This window comes from Triturus cristatus, chromosome 7 (genome assembly GCF_964204655.1).
Source record: "Triturus cristatus chromosome 7, aTriCri1.1, whole genome shotgun sequence".
Lineage (NCBI taxonomy): Eukaryota > Metazoa > Chordata > Amphibia > Caudata > Salamandridae > Triturus > Triturus cristatus.
Genome location: NC_140590.1, coordinates 534038976 through 534051350, shown reverse-complemented (window position 1 = coordinate 534051350; position 12375 = coordinate 534038976). Strand labels below are relative to the sequence as shown.

General features: G+C 45.3%; 1 protein-coding gene across 1 annotated transcript in view; it reads right to left on the bottom strand.

The window, feature by feature from the left end:
• Positions 1-12375, bottom strand: part of UBE2O (ubiquitin conjugating enzyme E2 O) — a 563443-nt gene that overhangs the window by 324028 nt on the left and 227040 nt on the right. The window contains exon 8 of the mRNA XM_085616919.1: positions 10300-10450. Coding sequence (XP_085473045.1) covers positions 10300-10450 — 151 coding nt within the window. The remainder of the gene's footprint in view (positions 1-10299; positions 10451-12375) is intronic.

The following is a 12375-nucleotide window of genomic DNA, read 5'->3' as shown; positions in this document are numbered from 1 at the left end:
AGTTATCTGTATTGAACATATGAAACGCGATGCCAGAGAACCATGATAATCTTCGCGCAATGGCTGGTGCCTAAGAAAACCATAAAGTATTTGGTAAATTCCAGTAAAGAGAGCCTACTCTGCTGTCACATCATCTGACCTTCACTCACCTATTTTATTATCCAGATATTTTGTTAAAAGCAAAAACAGTATTGCAAATAAAAGACAGCAGAGAGGAGGCCTGCTTTAAAAAATCCTCATTTGATTATTACATTTGGAATTAGAATTTCTAGTGATGGTTAGACTGCATTTTGCTGACTAAGTGGACTCCCAAAAAAAGTTCAGAGAAAAGACAAAAGGAGAAAATCTGCGATTTAAATTTAAATACAGTGTATGAGTTTTTTGCATGACCTACACCAACTTCAGCAATCACCAACTCTAATCACTCTTTTACACAATGATGCACTTGAACACCTTTACTCTACTAAGCAATTGGTGAAAACATTTAGGACCCGATTAAAGTTTGGCTGATGGGATACACCATCATAAATGTGACGGATATCCGGTCCGCCATATTACAAGTAATGGAGATGCAACTTAACAGACGGGATATCAGTCATGGTTGTGGCGGAGTAACCCTGTCCGGCAAATCTGTAATCAGGCCCCAAGTCTCTTGGTGCACAGATGTAAACCGAAAGAACAATTAACTGATAAGGAATACCCCCCCCCCCCCCCCCCGTTTTCCCCTCTTAACCTGAGACACTCCAGCAACACAAACGGATAAAAAGTTAAGTTGATATACATTCTCCTTCTTCCTGCACTTGAGGAATTATCTTAGCACTTCAACAAACCTATCCAATTTTGCATACTAATAGGAAGTTCAGGGAGAGCCCTGTTACAGGAAATAGGACATAACCACCTTCACAACGGAAGAGGGAACTCCAATTAAGGTAAAGTTCCTAATCCCAATCCCTAAATGGTATCCAAGGTCCCACATTAGGTGTTAATTTACCATAGTGCTTCAGCTGTTCCACCCTGCGATGGATGTAGGAAGCTGGCTCTGTGCACACTAGACCTCATTTTGGTATAGTATATACAGAGTCCAGTGGAACCCCAAAGGTAGGCAGAGGTAAAAGTAGATAGCACCTTACTCTCCATTTGTGGTAGTGTGGGCATGCAGTAAGGCTTTATCAGAGGGCAGTGTTAAGCATTTGTTGTTGTATACACTCAGGCAGCAAATTAGGTCACACACTCAAAGACTGAACTCAGACCAATTTTGTTTGTATAAAAATATTATTTATTTATAGAACGAAGCAAGCCTGGTACAGGTAAGTGTAAATGGTACTTTTCACGGCAGGTTGAACCATACAAGCAAGCTGAATGAAAATGTCTGTTACAGGTTTTTAAATCTTTTCAATACAGTGGAAATTACTGTTTGATTACTTTTACAGATTCCTTTATGTGTTAATTTTTCTACTCTGTGTGATTAGATATCACAATGGGACATTTCCTAGAGAAAAGGTAAGTAGAACAGTTTTTAATTATTTGCAGTTTAAGTTCTCATACAAAACCAACTCCACACTTAGAAGTCTTTCCAGTCACGAGGTAGGGGATTCCTCCTTTCGGTGATAGTGCGCATCGACTCCATTGCTACTGTTTTCCCCACAGAGGGTGATAATGGAGACAGTAGGAGTAGTAAAAGGAGATGTCCATGAATGCATGTATGTTACTGCAACAGGTATAGGAACCAAGGGAGGTGGGTGGGAGCATAGGACTCTACAGCTCTATATGCCAAGAACAGATGCATTCTGGGTAAGTAGTATTTTCTGTTCGAAGCATATGAGCTGTAGATCATATGCAATGCATAGACTATATAGCAGGTATCTGCCAAAGCGGTGGCTAAACTGCATCTGTAGCAGTGGTCTGAAATAGTGTTCATAAAACTGCCTGGCCCACTCTAGCTTGTTGTCTTGCTAACACATCTACACAATGGTGTTTTGTGAATGTGTGAGGAGTAGACCATGTTGCAGCTTTGGATATTTCATCTATGGGTATATTTCCTAGAATACCATAGAAGCCCCCCCGGTTGCTTGTAGTGTGTGCTCTAGGGGGAACTGTTAATGTTAGTTTTGCTTTTGCGTAGCATATTTGAATGCACTTGACTATCCACCCTGCAATTCCTGATTTTCATATGAGATTGCCTTTGTGTGGTGGAGCAAAAGCGACAAAGAGTTGATTTGTGTTACGGAAAGGTTTAGTTCTTTGTATGTAATACAGCAATGCTCTATTTGCATTTAATGTGTGTAGGGCACGTTCCGCTACTGAATCTGGTTGAGGGAAGAACACGGGTAACTCCGACTGATTGATGTGAAAGGCAGAAATGATTTTAGGATTAGTCCGAAGAATCACTTTATTTTGGTGCATTTGTAAAAAAAGGTTCTTCTATAGCTAATGCTCGAAGCTCACCCACTCATCCGAGTGATGCGATACCCACAAGGAAAGCAGTTTTTCATGTAAGAAATTGCAGTTCACATTTGTGCAATGGCTCAAGGGGTGGACCCATTAGTCTGGTGAAGACAATGGTCTTGGGGGAATGACTTGAGTCCCTCCACAAAGGCTTTGATAACAGGCACTCTAAAAAGAGATAGATGTCTATTCTGTAGGAATGCAGCTTTTGCAGTCAGGTGTAAGCGTATGAAAGTCTAAGCTAAATTGGACCGCTGTAGATGTAACAAATAACATAATATTTTGTACAGAAGCATCAAGAGGGTTGATGCGGGTATTACAGTACATTACAAACCGCTTCCACTTTGCTGCATAGCAGGCTCTTGTAGTAGGACATCTAGCCTCTTTGATAATATTCATGCAGTCTGGAGGTAGATTAAGATAGCCAAACTCGAAGACTTCAGGAGCCAGATTGCCAGATTGAGTTGACTGGGGTCTAAATGTCTTATGTCTCCATAGCTCTGTGTGAGAAGATTGGGTGTAAGACATAATTATTGGTGAGGAACTAGTGAGTTCCAATAGGGTTGTGAACCACGGTTGCAGCGCCCATGTGTGAGCAACTAGGATTAGGGTCAGGGACATTTGCTTGAGTTCTGAACCACTAATGGAATGAGTGGGAGGCGGAAAAGCGTAAGCAAATATCCCTGACCAATTCATCCATAGTGCATTGCCTTTGGACAATGGGTGTGGATACCAGGAGGTGAAGTTCGGGCATTTTGGTATGCGACGAACAGGTCTATGTGAGGGACTCCCCAATGTTGAAATTATGGAAGGAGGACCGGAGGGTGGATTTCCCATTCGTGTATTTGCGGTCTCTGCCTGCTGAGGAGATCTGCAATCTGTTTGGTGACTCCTTGGAGATGTTCCGCTAGGAGATAAGTTTCGTGGTGAATGGCCCACCTCCAGATTTCTTGGGCCAATCTGGACAGTTGGAGAGAGTGTGTCCTCCTCCTGTTTTTGTATGTAATACACGACTGAAATGCTGTCTGTACCAATTAGGACAGCTTTTCCCTTTAGGTGAGTTTGAAACGCCTTGAGTGCTAGGAATATTGCAAGCAGCTCTAGGTGATTGATTGGAAGCAACCTCTGATTTGGGCTCAACAAGCCTTGCATGGTGTGCTGTTGTAGATGAGCTCCCCAGCCAGTGAGGGACGCATCCACTGTCAGTACTATCTGTGAAACCGGGTCTAGGAAGGGCTGTCCTATTGATATATTTTGTGTGCTCCACCACTTCCGGGAGCGATGAGTACGGCCACTTACTAACACTAGATCAGTTAATAGACCGGTTGACTGGTTCCACTGATTGGCTAGACATTCTTGAAGTGGACGCATGTGCAGCCTGGCACGTGGAACGATCATGATGCAAGATACCATCATCCCCAGCAGTTGCATATAAACCTGAGCTGAAAGTGATTGGGTTGAAACTGGAGAACTAAAACCTGAACGTTGCGAATTCCAGCTGCGTTGGGAAATGCTAGAGCCTTTTGAGTATCTAAAGTGGCACCTAGATAGTTCTGAGTGTTGACTGGATGAAGATGTGATTTTAGCACGTTGACTGTGAACCCTAGTTGATGTAGTAACTGAATGGTTATAGACGTATGTTTGAGGCATTGTTAGTATGTGCTGGCCATGATGAGCCAGTCGCCCAAGTACGGGAAGACATGGATGCTTTGTCTTCTGAGGGGAGCAGCTACTACCGCCAGACACTTTGTGAAGACCCTGGGGGCAGTGGTGACTCCAAATGAGAGTACCTTGAACTGGTAATGTTGGCCCGCTAACACAAACCTGAGAAATGTGCGATGAGCAGGGTGGATTGGAATATGAAAGTAGGAGTCCTTTAAGTCTAGAGTAGCTAGAAAGTCATCCATTTGCAAAAGAGGCAGTACCTGTTGAAGTGTTAGCATGTGGAAATGGTCTGACTATGTAAACATTTAGCTCCCTGAGATCTAATATTGGTCTGAGTGAGCAGTCTTTTTTGGGTATTATGAAGTAAAAGGAGTACACGCCCGACCATTGGTTATGTAGTGGTATGGGTTCTATAGCTCCCTTTAGAAGTAACGACTGTACCTCTTGAGGAGGTGTAGGTGATCCTGTGCAAGTTTGTGTGACTTTGGATGAATGTTTGGAGGCGTGTTGATGAACTCCAGGCTGTAACCAGAACGGATAATCCCTAGAACCCATTTGTCTGGTATTGACTGCCAGGATGGTAGAAAATTTGAGAGTCTTCCCCCGACCAGTGACAAGTAGTCAAATAGGGGGGGGAATAGGACAGGTAAGGTTTTGTATTCGAGGGAGAGGTGCGTGTGTTTGAACGTCTACCGCTGCCTTTGCCGTTGTTTCCTCTGTAACCCCCTCTGATGTATTTTTTAGAGCTAGAGGGTTAGTTATTACTCTTGCAGGTGGATGTAGTGTGAGGAAGCAGTTTTGGACCCTGCTTGATAGAATGAGCGCCGGAAGGAACCATGGCCTTGTGTTGACTGAAGGGCTCCCATGGATTTGGCACCTTTGGTGTACTTTTTCATTTCAAAGAGGTGCTCCTTATCAAAAGGTGTATTTAGTATGGAGGTTTGGACCTCTGGTTTGAATCCAGATATACGCAGCCAGGCGTGCCGTTTTAAAATGACACTGGTGTTTACCGCTCTAGCAGCTTTTTTTCTTTTCCATGCAGCATCTAGGGAGCATCTACTTTGATTATTCGAAATGAGTTGACCCTCCCTCACTAGGTCTTGAGCTCTATGCTCTTGTGGTAGAAATTGGAGTAATTGTTCCATTTCGTCCTAGTGTGCATGGTCATATCTGGCTAGCAATGCTTGTGAGTTAGATATGCGCCAGAATTTTGCTACCTGAGAAGCCACCCTTTTCCCTGAAGCATCAAAGAGCTTAGATTTTTTTTTATCTGGGGGTGGAGCATCTCCTGTAGTTTGGGAGTTAGCTCTTTTACACGCGTTGGATACTACTAATGAAAAATATGGCCATTGTCCTTTGATGTACACTGGCTCAGCTGGTGCAGACTTAGTGTTTATCTACCCTAGGGGTAAGGATACTTGCCCTGACCGAATCATTAAATATATCGTCGACATGCCTAATCATTCCTTTGAACATGGGTAACGTGTGTGATGATTTTTGTGTACTGCTAAGGGTTTCAAAGAGGAAATCCTCTTCGAGGGACTCTTCATGGAGCTGCACCCCATGATAATTAGCAGCTCTACCCAGCAATTCAATGTATCCTAGAATGTCTTTTGGTGGAGATAGTTTGGTAGGGTATAAGTCAGGATCATTGCCTGGTGGTGAGTCAGTGAAGTAGTCCTCACATGGGTCTGTAGGCACAGGTCGAATATCATCATTATCCCCATTTCCATTGTCATACCCATCATCCTGATTGTCAGGTGTATGTGGTGGTGAATGCTCAGGTGAAGTTGGCACAGGTAGAGACTGAGGAGAAGGAGGTAATGAAATATGAAGTGGAAGAGGAGGAGGGGGAAGGGCTAGTGCCAACCGTTCTCTTCTTTAAAGGAAAGTGATATTCCTCTTCTGCATCAGTTCTTTTTAAAGTCACTATGGTGGTAATATGTCCAGTAGTGGGATGAATGTTCAACAGTTTCTGTTTCGGGTCCGGTTTATAGAGCCGAAACGCTGCTTTTTTGGTGCATCAGGCTCCTTCGACGTGGAAGCTTTCGGTGCCGATGATTTCAGGGTTGGCGTTTTCGGATCCGAAGCGTGTTTTGGTGCAGAGTGTTGTGGGTCGAAGCCGGGCTTGGATCCTGAGGTTTTCGGCTCGGTGCCCGATTTGGCTTGAGGCTTTTCGGAGCCGGAAGCTTTTTTGTGGGCTTCGGTGACAAACCAGAAGTTAGGGCATCAGAATCGTGGTCTCGGTGCCGACCGGAGCCAGAGGGCACAGGTTGGTCCGGAGCCTTTTTTGGTTGAGGTGGATTTCGGGGCGAGGGAGGATCTGCACTTACAGTACGCTGTCCATGTGGGATATAGTCATCCTGGTCGGTGCTGTATTCTGAAATGGATCGGTTCCTGTTCCTCCTCGGCCCCGATAGCATCGCCTGCTTATTTCTCCGATCAGTTCCAAAGAGGTCCGTAATAGAGCCTGTGTGCTGGCTCTGCAAGTCGCGACGTCGAGCCAGACTGTCGCAAAGCGTCTTCTTGGAGCGAAAAACCCTGCACGCGTCGCAGTCCTGTTCACGGTGCTCAGGGGACAAGCACAGGTTACACACTTTGTGTGAGTCGGTGCGCGGGTACTTCGCGTGGCACAGAGGGCAGAATTTAAACTGCGTTCATTTCATCGACTGCGAGTCGAACCGACGTGGGTAGGCCTAGCGGCCTACCAAGAGCTCTACGATTAAAAATAAATAAATAAATCTTTCAATCAGTAAACACGACACGCGAAGAATGGAATAAGCGATCGGAAACAATACCGTCAAGGTAGAGTGTCTTGCGCACCGAGGGAAACCAAAGGAACAGTGTCGAACCAGAGCGCATCGACTAGCATCCAAACCAGATGGCAGAAAAAAACTAACAATGGAGTCGATACCCGTGCGCACTATCACCGAAAGGAGGAGTCACTTTCCTCGTGACTGGAAAGACTTCGAAGTGTAATCATCCGGACCCAACACTAGATGGCGATCTATGCATAGCATATGATCTACAGCCAGCTCATATGCCTCGAACATGTGGTTATCGGTTAACAGGTAAGTACGGGGGGGGGGGGGTCGTTGGTATTCTGGGGTTAGAACCAGGGTTGCCCCAGGGTCAAGGATTCACTCTCAAAGCACCCTCAGCAGCACTAGGGCGGCCTGGTGCACAGTGTGGAGGCCCAATGTTATCCAATGGGGATGGGGGCCTCTGGTTGGTGGCTGCTCACCAGCAGGCCAGAAGGTTGTGGGAACAAAGCTCCTGGTGTTAGGCTCAGGGCAAAGGTGGATCTGAGATAGCACCCAAAGTACACCTGCAGCAGCACAGGGGTTACTAGGTGCAGGGTGCTGTTTTGGCAATGGGTGCCCAGTTGTTTTCAATGGGGATTCTCCGGTTGCAACAAAGAGTGCAGTCTCAGGACGAAGATCTTCTGGAGGTGACCACCGATTGGAGAGGTAGGTTAGAATGCCTAGGGATGCTGGGACAGCGTTGGTTGGGCCACCCAAGGCCATGGGGAGTCGGGTGCAGAGGTCTCTTAGTGTTGGGTGTTTACCAGCTCTGGTCAGGGGGGGATCCTCCAGAAAGAGGCTGCAGACTTCTCTTGGGGACTCGAGGCAGGTCACAGATCACCAGATCTCAGGTCAGGATCTTTGTTCCCACAACCTTCAGGATTGCCAGGGAGACCTACTCGTTGTGTTGGGCCACTCGAACTCGGACTGTGGGCGACAGGTGCAGACTCGCAGATTTGGCTGGAGCCAGAGTCTGTGGGTGAGCAAATCCAGTGCTCACGGGAGACAAAGTCTTTCTTTTGGATGGCAGGGCAGGTCCTTGTGGTTCTTGAGGTTGCTGGCTGCAGGACACACCAGGGTTTTGGTGAAGCAGGTTCGAGGTGGGGACAGGTCGGATGGGCTGGGACCAAGTCAGTGGGCGTCGTCCTCTTAGTTCAGCAAGTTTTCTTCGGTCCTTTTCTTCTTCTGGTCAATTCTTGTCTGAGAAGGCAAGGTTTAGGGTTGCCCCTAAATACTAGGTTTAGGGGCATTACAGGTAGGTAAAGGTTGGGACCAATGGGTCCCTTCCTTGGGGTTGGTACACCCCCCCATTATGCCACCCTCCAGTGGGAGAGGGGCATATGCCTCACTCTGGTAGGCTGGCTCCCTCCATCTGCAAGATGGTGAGGACAGAGTTGTGCTCCATCTTGCCTTCCCCACCTGAGCGGTAGGGGTTGGAAAAGGTGGGCACACCTCCCTTCCTCACATGGCTTTCCCGCCAATTCTCCCACCCAAAGTGGGGGGTCAGAACCGATGGGGGCCAGCTGCTGGAAGTAGCAATGGCGTGAGGTAGCTCACAACGGCGGCAAGCCTTTCAAGCTTCCCCTTCGTGGACCGTGCCCATCCTGGGGGAGGAGGCTTGGCACCTCGTCCCAGGATGGGCATTGTTTCAGACCCCCCCCCCCCCCCCCCCCCCCCCCCCCCCCGAGCGCAGCATTCTCCCGACCCAGGGGTCCAGAAACCTGTCTGGTGGTGGCAGCTGGCTAGGAGCCACTCAGGCTGGACACTAGTGTTAGGTCGTTTTTCAGGGGGCATCTCTAAGACACCCTCCGAGTGCATTTTGTTTATTAATTCCCACACTGGCATCAGTGTGTATTTAACGTGTTAAGAAGTTTGATACCAAACTTCCCAGTTTTCAGTAAAGCCATTATGATGCAGTGGAGTTCGTAATGACAGACTCCCAGTACCATATGCTCTTGATGGCATTACTGCACTTGCGATATTTACGAATTGGCTTAGACACTGTAGGGGTACAGGACTCATGCACCTGTGCCCTCACCACTGGTATAGTGCACCCAGCTAGAGGGGTGGCTGACCTATGCGAGGGCAGTGGGTTGTAGGCAGGGATGTGTGCCATGCCGACTACACTTTGATCTGCACCAAAACACGCAGCCTGCAAGGGGGGGGGGGGTGTATGTGTGTGTATATATATTATATATATATATATATATATATATTAATAAAGGTCCAGGGCCTCTAAGGGTGGCACAATAAGTGCTGCAGACCTGAGAGGCCTTCCCAGGCCACAGTGCCCTTGGTGCCTGTGGTATCATTTACAAGGGACTGACCTGTGGCCAAAAGTGCCAATTGGGTTTTGTTTTTCATGTAGTTTAATAAAACTAATAAGCTACCTGCCTTTAAGTGTATGGTTGATGAAACAGAATGTGGTACAACTAGCATCTGTTACCGTTTTAATGCTCTCAGGTGCATTCTGCATTTCTTTTGCATGTACAGTCTTAAATGGGAAATTATTCAGATACGGTATTGGTGGAGGCTCAAACTCTGCTGCCAATAAATTCTGCCACGCACAAGGCTAATTGCCTAGATGTTTAGCTCTAAATATTTATAGCAGCTCTACATGAATGGCAGTACTGAATTCTCTTTTAGGTGACACATTTTCAGTTTCTTGAACCTCGTTGTCCAGCAGAAATATGAAAAAAGGGCAGTCACTTTATCTCGCATTCTACCCCCACTTTGACAAATTAGGCATCTATGCAAATGCCCTGGTGTACGAGGCAGAAATACAAAGCTTCCTAGAAAGTTTTCGTCATGTGCTTCCAAACTTCAGTGGAAAAAAGGGGACTGAATAGGAATTGAGTGGCCAAACCACTTGCTTTGTCACAAAGTCGAGCAGCTCATCTTGGCAGCTTCAAGAATTTCTAAGACGTTTGAGGGCCAAATCTGAAGGCGCAATAAAATGCATGCCAGTATTTTCAAAGTGAGAGACTGAAGGAAAGGGGGGAAAAATATTGGGAGACTGTCTTCCCCATTGGCTTATATTAAAGCAGAGGCAGTTTAGGCAGGAGACACCTAAAATAAAGCTATTTTTGCCTTCAATAATCGGGAGTATCCCACCTTGAACCTCATGTTACTTTTATTCACAAGGGTAAGTTGATATCACAAAGCAGCAATTATTTCATCTATTGCTAAAGAAAAGCAATCACATAGGCAGAAATAGAGAAAAATCTTAAAAATGCAACAGTATTTCACTATTCCCACCGTCCACAGAAAGGATGTTTTATTTAAAAGACTGAGATAAGATGTATCTGGTCCAACATTGACTGTTTTCTCTCAGGACCCTGTACATACTACAAAATGCTCAAGACCCTCTCAAAATAATAAATACCTTTTTAGCAACAGATCGTTCACCCACAAAGCAATTCTTTTCAGTGCACTCGCAGGTGACTTTTGCAGGCTCAATTTTTTCAGGAAACACATAGAGATACCTTTCACCCAGTTGCCTCTGCGTGTGATCAAAACAACCAAGACGCTTCACCCTGGATCAAAGAAATGAAGATGGTTAGATACAGGCTGTGGACAACATTTATTTACTTATTTATACAGTCTTAAAAATTGCACTTTGACTAGAGGTTATCAGTGTGCTTACATATAAATTGTGGCAGTCATTGCTTCAACTTGTAAGATCAAAACAATCCCCATGTAATGTAGGCGTAATTAGTCAAGAGGGGGGGATGAGGAAGATATGAGTAAGAAGAGCAACATGGTTAAACAGGACAACTGAGTGAAAGTGCCAAGGAGAGGAACAAGGAGGAAGTGATAAATTGTGCTAAGGAGAATCTAGGTAACACTGTGGAGACAGCGGTCAACTCTTGGTAGGAGACAAAGTAAAGAGGGTATTGCAAAGGAGGAAAGTGGCATTAGAGAGCAAAAACAGCTAGACAAGGAAAGCTATACAATGTTATCAAGCTAGGGTGAGAGGGGCAGAGAAAGGAAATGGTCAAACCAGGACATAACACACATTAAGACTAGACAGGTTCACATTTCAAATGTAGGTCAAAACAGGAAAGCCAATGTCATATGGTTCCTACAAATCAAGTAGTACTGTGTAGTCGGCCAACAAACGTCAAAATTATGGGGTCGGAGTCTACCATATCATAGAATGTAAGTCTAATTCCTAGCTAGCTCACAGTGCCCCATCTGGACCCCTAACTATAACAGGGTACTATATGGTATCTACAAACTCAGAAAATGACCACGCTAATTCCCCAAGGAAATCATAGAAACAGATTTGTCCCTTTGTTGTTAATTAGGCAAGACCAGAGGGAGGCACAAATGTATGAATTGGCTTTTCAAACATTTATTGAAGCAATAGTATTCTTGTCCAAAAAACATGAGCTGCAAATATTAGCAGAAAGAAACAAAAGCGTTGTTACCAGCATTCCAAGAATGGTGAAGATTAACGGTTCAACCATTATGACAGTATTGTGTAACTCTATGAATATATGATAAAAACAAGTTACTTACCTGTACACTGTGGTTCTCCAGTATTGTTATCTTTCATAGACTCACATGCTTGTATTTTCCGCATCGTCCTGGTGGGAGTCTTGCGGTAATTAGAAAAGAAGTACCATAGAAATACATAAGAAACATCCAGAAGGGGAGACAAACTTTGGCAGTCGTTAGCCTCCTTATGTAGGTCCAAACTTCGACCAATCACAGACCAGCCCTACACCTCAGCTCCCCAGTCAGAGCCACCAGACCTCAGATTTCACGCACAAGTGTGCTAAGGTAAAGAAATAAACTGAAATCAGAAGTGGCAAGCCTAGACGGGGAGGATGTGAATCTATGAAAGATAACAATACTGGAGAACCACAGTGTACAGCTAAGTAACTTGTTTTTTCTCCAGTATTGAATCTTATTTAGATTCACATGCTTGTATCAGAGTAGTTGCAAAAACAGTTGGACACCATGCAACAAGCATCCTAGGACCGGTTTCGGGGTTTCACCCCTCTTCAGCCAGGATAGCTTGATTCCAGTGGCATGGAGAGCACGGGACCCACGTCTGGGCATACCCGTCCTACTCGGGGTGACGGATGCAAAAACATCGCTTTGTATCAGAGTAGTTAGCAGTGTAAAACCATAGCTTGCGGCTAGGTGAAGCTTATCTTTTGCCAGAAGAGACATATTGAACACTTGATAATCTTTATAAATTATACATTAAAACGAATCGTAAACAATACATAACTGACAATCAAATACACGAAACCAAATTGAAATAATAGATCTAAAAACACTGTACCTTAGGCAAACAAATGTCTCAGGACAGCTTGACCCGCAGCAGCGTCCTCTTTCCATGCAGAGTCTAAGCAGTAATGCTTAGCAAATGTGTGCACGTTGGCCCATGTTGCCGCTCTACAAATGTCTGAAAGCGACACACCGGCAAACAATGCTGTAGAAGCTG